Source organism: Anser cygnoides, chromosome 21 (genome assembly GCF_040182565.1).
Source record: "Anser cygnoides isolate HZ-2024a breed goose chromosome 21, Taihu_goose_T2T_genome, whole genome shotgun sequence".
NCBI lineage: Eukaryota > Metazoa > Chordata > Aves > Anseriformes > Anatidae > Anser > Anser cygnoides.
Window position 1 is genome coordinate 4,269,121 of NC_089893.1, and position 10,632 is coordinate 4,279,752.

The 10,632-nt window shown below is 41.9% G+C and overlaps 1 protein-coding gene across 4 annotated transcripts; it reads left to right on the plus strand.

Moving 5' to 3' along the window:
* The first annotated feature begins 6,018 nt into the window (after window positions 1-6,018).
* BTG4 (BTG anti-proliferation factor 4) lies at window positions 6,019-9,742 on the plus strand. Of its 4 annotated transcripts, none has more exons than XM_013187131.3 (5): window positions 6,019-6,148; window positions 6,530-6,730; window positions 7,260-7,397; window positions 7,594-7,789; window positions 7,948-9,742. In XM_013187131.3, exons 2-5 carry the CDS (start codon window positions 6,558-6,560, stop codon window positions 8,122-8,124), a joined length of 684 nt encoding a protein of 227 aa, XP_013042585.1. In that variant the 5' UTR covers window positions 6,019-6,148; window positions 6,530-6,557; the 3' UTR covers window positions 8,125-9,742. The 4 variants fall into 4 exon arrangements, with proteins under 4 accessions (XP_013042585.1, XP_013042583.1, XP_013042584.1 ...); XM_013187129.3 differs by having other exon boundaries at window positions 6,027-6,185; XM_013187130.3 differs by having other exon boundaries at window positions 6,047-6,233.
* The last annotated feature ends 890 nt before the right edge of the window (window positions 9,743-10,632 follow it).

The window sequence follows — 10,632 nt, forward strand, 5'->3', positions numbered from 1 at the left end:
TATCAACTTTTTAATGATTATAATGTACCACAATGGAAATGGGAAAGGGCTGGGCATGCAGTCCTAGCTGCATGAATGCAGACTAAGTGGTAGCTCTGGTCAGAGCTGGATGTACAGATACAGCTGTAAATTTCGGCTGAGATGAGATGTTCAACAAGACCAGTAAACTACCTGGTTTACAGCATGGCAGCTGTTAATGGTTATGGCACAGAGGTCCAACTTGTTGTATTCTAGGTTTCGTACAATTTCCATTTCAAGATTTTCAGAAGAAACTGCATGTAACTACAGCAAAAGCAAGAATGGTAGCATTTTGCCGCTTCCCTGGCCTACAGAGAGCTCTCCTTTTTTTTCCCCAGTGGTGCAGGAACCCCGGCAGTGCTGGCAGGCAGACGTCAGGCTGCTCAGGCATTATGTGCTAGTCTGTGGTAGCTAAAGAAGTTAGCAAACCTGTTCTACAGAACAAAACTGGATAAGTACAAGGAGTTATAAGTAATTATGCCTTGTGTCTAATATATGTGTATGCAATTAATAATTTGATAAAAATATTTTATGTAGATTTATCAGGCCATTCCTAATTCAGCAGTGAGACAGAGCCTGTGAAGTTACAAGAATGACTCAGCCTGCAAATTATTATTATTTTTTGGCTATCTTTCACCCAAAACTGCCTTATTCCTAAAATGCAGAAAAAAAATAATTCAGAAGCTTACCTTGCAAAAATCCTGATAAGGACTGAATTTATGATAAAATGCTTAAGAAGATTTAACGGAAAGAGAAAAAAATGGGTAGCTTCTCTCCTCATTTCCTTCCTTTTTCCATCCACCGAGCACCCAGCAGGCTTTCACGGGCAGACGCGTCTGTGGGGCTGGACCCGAAGGTGGCACCGGGGTGCCCCACGTCTCCCCCTGGCACTGCTGGGCTGGAGTGTCCCCAGCCTGGGCCGTGGGCCAGCCCCACGGCTGCAACCTGTGTGTACGCTCTGTCGTCATGGTCACTTGGGGCTGGCGTGGGGAGGAAGGGCCACTGCTTTGAACTGTCCACATGGCTCTTGCCATAGGAAGCTTTGTTGCAGAAGAGGTTTCTATGGGCAGAGTCAATCCAGAGCACGCACGGAGTTTCTGCCCTTCTCCTGGGGTAAAAAGGCCACAGGTTGTGTCGGAGCCATGGGGGGATCCGGGCTCTGGTTATGTGTGGCAGTCTGGGCTGCTACCTGGATTGTACAGCTCCATACCAGGAGCCTAGGCTCTACGGAAGGAGGCCCCAAAAAGACAAACAGAACGAATGTCTTGTGCTCCTGGCACTGGGCTGCGGTTGGAGACACACGCTGCACATCTTCACCCACAGGTGACCAGACCACCTCTCTCCCCATTCCCTGGGGGCCTAGCCATCCATTTCTGTACGCTTTCTCTTGACCTGTTCGGCTCACTGCAGTCTTCTCACCCCCTTGCATTTCAGGTCATGTTTCCCTACTTAATTCTTTGCTCGTTTCTTCCTGACAACCTGCACCAACATGACCTCAGCCTGCCGCAGCCGACATGGGGAGAGGCAGGGGGCAGGTAGATAAGCCCATATGGACTGTGCGCACTGCAGGCTCTCCTTTGCTCCACACTGGAGGAGGAGAAAACATATTTCCTGTTCTGCATTGCTCTTTGTTGCGTGGGAGGTGGAAATGCAAGAGTAAAACAGCGTGGTCCTCCCTGCTGCTTTAGCAAGGCACGATGCTTAGCTGGTGATCCACGCACGTGGTAGGGGTAAGAGTGTCTAGTGATTTGGGGTGTCTCATTTTAGAGGAATGACCTGAGATGCATTCAAAGAGCTTGTCCTTTAGAAATTTCTGTGCATCTCACCCCTTTGAGAACTGCCTACCTCTAACAGGCCCATGTAAATTGTGTGGGTTAGGCCTCTCCTAATCAGTGTAATTAGCACGGTCATATGTCCTATGTGCTTTGCATAATCAAATACAGTACTCATGGTAAAATGTTTATGCAGAAAAATTATCTGTAGGTACCTGTCACTTAGGTGTTTACAGAATACCCACTGAGTTACTAAGTAATTAAGTAAAGATGAAAGCCTTAATCAGAACGTGATTCATTTCTTAAATAAATATTCTTAAGCTCTCTCATCAGGCCCAGAAAGTTTCTATTTATAAAAGGAAAATAAGTTTGAGCCATCAACATATTAAAAGTGTAGTTTGTGGCTTTGATCGGAATCACTGTGTTGTTCCATCCAAAAATAAATCTTTGCACAGAGACTGCGTGTTGTGAATAAACATCACGCTTCCAGATACACGGCTTCCTCTGCCCTCCGACATAACAGAGAGCCAGCTGAATCGCTGCTGTGCTCATGCAGCACTGCTGGTGCTCATACATTGCTTTTGGTGGTGCTTGTGAATGAGATCGGGGCAGGATCTACCCTGACAAAACCAAAGTGGAGTCCTTTTCTCTAAGAACACTATCTTCTAGGATGTTTTCCCATACAGAAACAGCTCACGCTTACTGCTCTTACATCAATAGTTAGGACTTCAGCTGCTTACCTGGAGAAGGCGTCTGTCACCGAGCATACACAAAACCCAGATGGCTTGTAGAAGGAAGATTCCTACTAGCAAGCTGCGTGTTGTTTTGTTGGCTCCATGAACCCAATCCTGTAAAACAAGAAAACTGCAAAATTCTTCAGGAGTAACTGTTGCTGGTAGTGTGTTTAGGGAAACTGCTTGCTCTTGGTTTGGCCGGCAGTTACTAGAGAAACTGTGTCTGACTCTTTTCCCTTTGTAGTTCATGCCTAGGCTTGCCTGGTGACCCAGGAGACCCATAATTTAATCTAGCTAAGAATGCTTGTGCTGAGTTAGGGGCCTGATCTGAACCCCACTGAAGTCTTCGGACAGGTTTCCATTGGTCTTACTGAGCTCTGGATATCTCCCACGGATATCCAGGCACAGCAATGCAGTGTTTGTTAGTGTTTTTTTTTTTTTTTTCTTAATAATGTTTAAAAAAAACAGCAGCACCCTTTAGCAAAAGGCATAAATGTCTGCTCATTTATCTCATGCATGTTCGATCAGAACACTTGGCTATTCATCATGGTCTTTGCAGAAGCTGCTGGGATGCTAACAGTTTCTGTCTGGATGCAACAGGGAACAAGTGGGAGCACAGTTTGTTGAATTGCTAATGGATCTCACGTTGGGATGGACTGCTCACATTTTCTTTCTGACGCTTTGTTTCTCTGCTGTTTATTTTCCAAATAGGGTACCCAAGGCTGCCTTTCCTTTAGGTCAGCAATGACTGACAGCATTATGAAGGATTTGTGTTCAATGAATCTGCCTAATTAAAAGAGACGGTTTTTCTTGTCAGTGAAATGGGAGGCCAGAAATACTCTGCTATTTGTTTCATTAACAGAAATACTTCTGAATTCCTGCACATTAAAAATACTAAGTTAAAAAGTTCTCATTGCCTTATTTCAATGGGAATCTTTTAATTAGAGCCAACTGGATGGGTTGCCAGGATCTTTTCTTAAATTTCCCTTTTTTTGTTGTTGTTTTTTTCCCTGTCTGATGCAGAAAGTTGGTATAGTGAGTAGTTCAGCCTCTCAGCTTCCAAGAAATGCACCTCATTGCATGACTGACTGCAATGCTTCATCGGGTTTCTCAGGTGAGGAGTTTGTTTATGGCTGACCTGTGCTTTATGTGTTAGCTATGGGAACAACTAACTCAACAAAAGGAGGCGTTGTAGGGATTCAAACTTCTCTTTGACTGTCCTTTGTGGAATCTGGTCACTTCTTTTGTCGCAGAATTTCCTAACTCACAGGGCCTGCCTGGGCAAGTTAGAGTCGGAGAAAGTAGGAAGGCGGGAGACAGTTCAAAGACCCTGCAACTGACCCAAACCAGCTCGGCGTTTACTGAAGAAAAGACAGCAATGGGATGATTCCCGAGACCGCACTGTGTCAGATCCCACATGGAAACTGATCAAATTAGGGCCTTCAGTGGCAGGCGATGGACTCTGTAAGATGCCTGCTGCTGTTCTGCAGTGGGCATGTTATTTTAGCCCTGGTAGTTTAAGAATAAAAGGAAAATGAGGTTTATAGGTAGAAGTGATATCTTTTATTAGATTATATTATGATGATGTGAAAAAATGACACGAAGACAAAGAAATCAGACTAAGCTTTGGTAAGAAGGACAACATCACCCCTAGAGGATTCACAATCTGTAGGTCTGTGGTTGTGCATGAAGCCTTGAGAGGATTAAACTGTTATTTAGAAGAACTTAAACTATAATTATGTGCATTATCCATCATTTTTAGGAGGTAGATCTTGCTCTTATTTAATATTTTCCTGGACACCACTTTGTCAGCAGAGCTGAAGAATCCAGATCTGTGGTAGTTGTTCCCAGCTGCATCCTCAGGGTTTACATGAGAACCAGAAAGAGAAACCCATCAACTGCCTGACATTTTTAAAGCAAGTTTAATCTGTAAAATAAGATTCCAGCCTCAGGCGTAAAAATCCAGTTTGCTTGCTCCAGCATTCTCACCTGTTACCCTGAGCTAATTTTGGTGTGCAGGCAGCAGACAGTCCGTGGCATGTAAAAATCTTCATAGGCTGCACAGAAAGAGGCGAACAACTCCTGAAAAGACCTTGTGTGGGAATTCTTTACAGCAATGCCCAACAGAGATTTCCTGTTGTCCCCCAACTTTCTCCAGAAGCATAAAACAGGTTACCATTGCCCTCTTCTGCTGCGTATGTAAGGGAAGAAATAACTCATGGCTTGCGTATGGAACAAAATTCCCATTTGTTGTAACAAGAGACTGAATGCAGTGCAGAGCACACAAGGGATTGTCTTGTGGTCAAAACACTGGTGTATGACATTAAATCTCATTCCTGGCACTGTTGTTTGCTTTTCCTGAAGATTTGTTATCTCAGCCTTTGATTTTCCTCTCATTTGAGTGGTTACTGGAAGGTTCCTGTTGCTTGAGGAAGTATTTTGATATGTCAGAAAAGGAAGGGGAAGACACTGTTTTTTTCCCTTTTATTACACATTCTCTAAAGCCAGAATTTCTCCTAAATGCCTTAGTAAGTCTGTTTTGTGGCACTGAACGAAACTGTAAAGAGAAAGGAAGTAACTGTGTGGGCGGAGGAGAAGGGGAGTCCAGAAATAGCCAGAAATGCATCAATCGTGGTACACTTCTGCAAAGACGTGTACTTCTGCGATGTTGTGTCCTCATGCTTCATTGTGCTTATCCGGTGTATTGTATCACAATCTATTCACAAAGCCAAAATGTAAGCACTTGAACTGCTTGGCTGCAACATCTACAATCAAATCAAGAGCCGGTTTAAATGCTCAGCTCTTTTTACCTTAATTTGTCATTTTGTCTTGACAGTTCCTGATATCTGACACTGGTGGCACAACTTCCTGAGACAGCAAAGGGAAAAAAAGAACACATCAGCTTTTCTCTGAATGTTCCCCCCTAATTATTGCCTGAAGTTTTAAACACTGAAGCATTCATATTTGAGAAACTGCCTTTGTAAAAAACCTTTAACAGAGCCATTTCCACTCTCTATAAAACGCCTCAAAAATTAAATAAAACTTTACTAATAATGTGAACGTTTATACAGATCACTAGCAAGATTAATGTATGATAAATACAGAGTCATACAATTTTCAAAATGAAGAGTACCAAATGTGAGGGCTTCATAGGGAAAGTAGTAGCTGTGCAAAGTCAGCTAGTAGCAGTCAAGTCGAATTTTAAAAATTTATTAATAAGCCTGGTACTATTTTTCTCATGGTGAATATTTCACTTAAATATTAAACTGATGTTTATCTGATGGGCTCGTGGATACAACAGCACACAGTGGTGATTTAAATACACCTTAAAAGATGATGCTGATATTGGGATAACACCAAATAGCTTGGAAGTACCTTTGAAACCAGCATGTCGATAAGTGTAATGGTGCACACCTGAATATTGTTAAATTTCACAGAGCCCCTTGATTTTCCTCTTCTATATAAACCCCTAAGCAAGGTGTGTTGTTTAGAAGAGTGGGGGGGAGAAATTGGGTGTTTTTGGGGTTTCTGTTAAAAAGAAAAGCAAAAGCAAAGCCAACAACTGCATAGGTTCTTGTAGTATTAAATCTGTTTCCTTGGTGGCTATTTGGAGTTGTATATAAGGTATATCTTAGATTTTCAACAGCTTTGGTCTGAGAAGGTAATGTTTCTCGTTTTCATATTAAGTAAAAGAACTGTGTAATTCTAAGTAAGTACTCCTGCTTCATTATAGAAATGTGTATGTGATGTGTGATAAAGAATAATATCTCTTACGCTCGTTAATATTTTGACAAGTGTAGTGTGGGAGTCTTCTGGCAGTATGTTAAGCTGGTGTCAGTGTCCTGAACTGAAGTGATCGGTTGTTTAGCATCTGGGCTTATCTAGGCTTTATCTGACACGGCTTATGCAGGTTTTGTAATATCTATCCTTGGAATTTGATACTGTCTTAATGTTATTGAACTTATTTAGTGCAGTGTCTCATTTCTACTGATGGCTCTCCAACAGCCAAAGCACTTTGTGCACTTGATTTAAAATGAAAGATGAAATTGCTGCCACGGTCTTCTTCATCACAAGGCTGGTGAAAAGGGAAGACAAGCTGAGTAAGCATAAAATGGAGAAATTTGCAGCTAAGTTGACAACAATACTGTTTGAAAAGTACAAGAATCACTGGTACTTGGACAATCCATCCAGAGGACAAGCCTTCAGGTAAGAGGATCCTTAGCGGAAGAGGAGGTGGACTGGAGTCTTTACATGACATTCAAGATGTAGCAAATGTAGCTAAATGGAAACTAGTTGTTAACTGGTTAAAAAAAAAAAATGTGAGTTCTGAAAGCAGTTTCATAGGATGTATCTGGAGGTATGTCTAGAGAGCCAATGTAGAAAACCAAAGGCAGTGTGCACAGTGTCTTGACTACCCGTCTGACTTGTTGAGTGCAGAACTTAGAACTTAAGTGGTCTTAATGACTCATAATTGTAACAGCTTAAAGTCTCCAGAAATGACCTTTGCAGTGAGTTGCTGCATAAAGTATTAAAATGAACAAGAAGTAACAGAAGCCTTGGTTGGGCTTATAAATCAGCTAGTTAATTTAACTTGCTTCTTGAGGTTGTCAGAACTTGCATCAACAGGCTGTGTTAAGATAAACTGTAGTAAACCTAATTGAATTCTGCTGTGGCTTTGCAAGTTCTGCTCATACAAAAAATACAATGTTCTACTTGCACTTGTGTTCTTAACTAGGTGTATAAGGATAAACAAACATCAGACGAGAGATCCGCTGCTGGAGCAAGCTTGTGTGGAGAGTAACGTGGACTTCAATAATCTTGGTTTGCCGAAAGAGATGACGCTATGGGTTGATCCATTTGAGGTATGTTGCAGGTGAGTTGAGAACCTGTGACTAACATCAGTGACTAATGTCACACCATGTGTTCTGTACCAGCTTGATCCTTGCCGAACTTAATGAACTTAATAGAAACTGTATCAAGGTGTACTTCTGTATTAGTGTCCAGTGAGTAGTAGCAAATGTCTGTACTACTTGTGCAGAACTGCATGATACAAATACGATTTCTTCCAGGTATGGTGAGAAGAACCGGCCGTTCACAATTGCCCACTTTGAAGGAGAGGAGAACCCAGAGCTCCCTCAGCAGATCAGCTATGCTGTTGACAGAGCAGCTCTAGACTATCAATCTGGCACCTCTTCTGATGAGGAGAGCTTCAACAAGGAACCAAAAGCTATCCCTACTGTCAGTAACCCTAACAGTGTCTACCAGGTAAATATGGTCATGGTATGTAGCTTTTGGTCAGAGCTATTACCTGCCCTGCAGGTTCTGTTGTGGAGGAGTACAGTAAACTAAGAGCTGATGGCCAGACTAATCCCCCCTCTCTTGCCTAAACACACTTTAACTTCATCTCATTTCTTGTTGTTTAGTTTGGTGACTACTGCAAGCCACCCATACAGCCCTGGTCTCAGTATCTTCATAGGAAGACATACGTGACTGATGGCTCATACTATGCCCAGCACAGGGGTTACAAAGTCTACAGGCCAACAGCTGCTTTCACAGGACCGCGTGTTGATAGATACCACTGGATCAATACCAAGCGGTAGATCTGTGGCTGCACACGTTAGATGCTGTTGAAGCACTGAGCTATGGTATGGGATGAAGGCTGGCACTGCAAAGCTTTATAAAAACAGAAAGCACTTACTGTCTATTCCCTATCTCTTACTCTGTATATCTGGAACTTTGGGGTTTTATTATGTAACTTTTTAATGTTTTATTAATGTTAACATAAGACTGAAAATTAATGTGAGACTCTACTTGTAAGCTAAAAAGGAAATGCATATACCAATAAATCTAATCATGTTTTTTTTAAAAGCCGTCTGACCTGCTATCAGTGCCCTGAAGGCAGTTAAAGCTTTTCAGTGAAGTCACAAGCAAGTCAAGGAAGACTTTCAAAAAATAAAAATAAAAAATAAATCCAAGTTGCTTTGAAAGGTAGTCTGCTTCCTTCTGGCAAAAGTAGCAAGAGCAGAAGCACACTCCATAGTTGCATGTCTACACATCACAAAGTGGTTGAGTGAAGCTTTGCTATATGCAGCTGTGAAAGACTGCCTTGTGGCTCCAGCTGGGCTTCTGCTTCTTAGCCTATAGCTTACCTGTCAGAAGAACACAGCCTACTGGACAGGAGAAGGATGAATACATGGCATTGTAGCTTGCCAGTCTGCAGTACTGTGTCCCCGGGGAAGCTTTTCCTGTAGCTGTGGGACAACTTGAGTCACTTGAGCTGTTTTCCAACTAGTCCAGAACTCTGGACACATGGAGTCTACACTCCCAGTAGGAAAGATACTGGAGTCTTAAACTGTATTCTAGGATATTGCTTGAGACATCTTTCCTTATTTTTGCTCAGTGCTGGTACTAATCACATTCAACACAACTGCTTTTGTATTGATTTGCAGTATCTCTTCCTCCTGACTCAACTTGTCTCCTATTCCACCCCTCTGCTTTTTAAACTGGGACTTGAGGGTAACAGCTTGTCTTGCTGGCTAATCTGCTGAAAATGCTCAACAAACTTGTGTGTCAAAAGCCAATGGCTCATGTAAATACATGCTTACTTACTGTGGCTATTTCTACTTGTTTTAGTCTACCTGTTGCTACCTAATAAACAGTGATGGAAACAGTTAAGTAGTAGTCCTGAAAGAGAGAGGCACTGTAAAAGCAGGCAGCTAGAGCCACTTCAAGAGCTGGAGGGCTGCCTGTATAAGTAAAGCCAAACAAAAAGGATTAAAACTATTGTGTAAATTTCAGGTAATCTCATAGTGTAGAAGATACTTGCTGTATAAAGTCACAGGTGCTCAGTAAACTGTATCTTAGTTACCTTTTTATTATGATGTACATATGATATTGATGGGGGATAATTAGGAGACCAATTCTTGTAATGCTGTTCTGCAATGAGGTGCTCTCAGTCATGCTTCACCATGGCTTGGTCTGTATTTCTTCAGAACAAACCCACACTACTGAGTCACATGTACTTTTGCACAAGACTCCTTGCAATAAACTTTATTAATAGGGCTCAGTAGATCACTCATACAAAAAGTCAGTCCTACACTGCTTGTAAGTATAGAGAACTTCCTTTTCAAAAGACTTCATTTTGAAGTCTGCTCTTTGTGTGAATGCTGTAATCTCTGTGATGTTGCATAAACTAAATAAATGAGATGATGTGAGGTGGGAGGCTTCTTCGTTACTGTGAGTCAGAAGCAGTGTTTCCAACTAATTCTTACAGCTTTGATAATAGAGCTTGCATTTGAGCAATTTGATCCATTTATTGTAATCAGTGGTGTGTTTTTCCTAGCAAGATCCAAGTAAGCATCTTCGTATAGAGGGAAGGTGTGTTTGACGTGCCAATTGAGAGAATACAATGAGCGTGCAATTTGTGAAGTTGTCATAATCTAGCCACTTCTCAGTGTTGAATGTTTGATGTTTAATGAGGTAACAGCATTAGTATGAGGTTATTCAGTGGGTCATGAAATAACTTAAAGTTCTTGCCCTCTGCCTTCATAAATTGTTGTACTGATGGGGTGAGAAGGATCTCATGTGACTAGTTACCTAAACTAGAGACTGTGGTGGGCAGATACTTTATTTAGTATTGGATGTCAAATTCCCTATGCCCTTCGGGGCTTGGCTCTTGAATTTGGGAGGAGGAAAACCTGCATCTGTAAGCTTAAGAGCGGGGTGAGTCTTTGACAGTGCAGGGTTTGCATTCCTTTATGGTTGGCACTACGGAGCAGCCGATGTGTGGTGACATCAGGAAAAGTGAAGGTTGTCCACACTGGGCAAGCTGCTTTTGGTGGTGGAGGTTATGTCTCTTGCTCCTGTTGTGCGATTGTGTAGGTAGTTACTTGGGCTGATTATGTCTATAGCTTTCCTTGTCTTAAGGTCTGAAGCATAAATGTCAGCTGATGTCTGTAGAGGCTTCAAAACATGTAGCAAAATGATACTTTAGTTTAAAATATATATATACTTAATGAGGCTTAAATACTGTTTCTAATTTTTGCTCCTGTTCCTGAAAGTTGGGGGTTTAGTGAGCTTTTACAACAGTGTTTGTCATTTCACTACTT

Bases quoted from the DNA above. Each gene is read 5' to 3' on its own strand.
- BTG4 (XM_013187131.3), top strand. From the start codon at position 6,558: ATGAAAGATGAAATTGCTGCCACGGTCTTCTTCATCACAAGGCTGGTG. The intron at 6,731-7,259 runs GTAAGAGGATCC...GTTCTTAACTAG, and splicing joins TCCAGAGGACAAGCCTTCAG to GTGTATAAGGATAAACAAAC. The intron at 7,398-7,593 runs GTGAGTTGAGAA...GATTTCTTCCAG, and splicing joins CCATTTGAGGTATGTTGCAG to GTATGGTGAGAAGAACCGGC.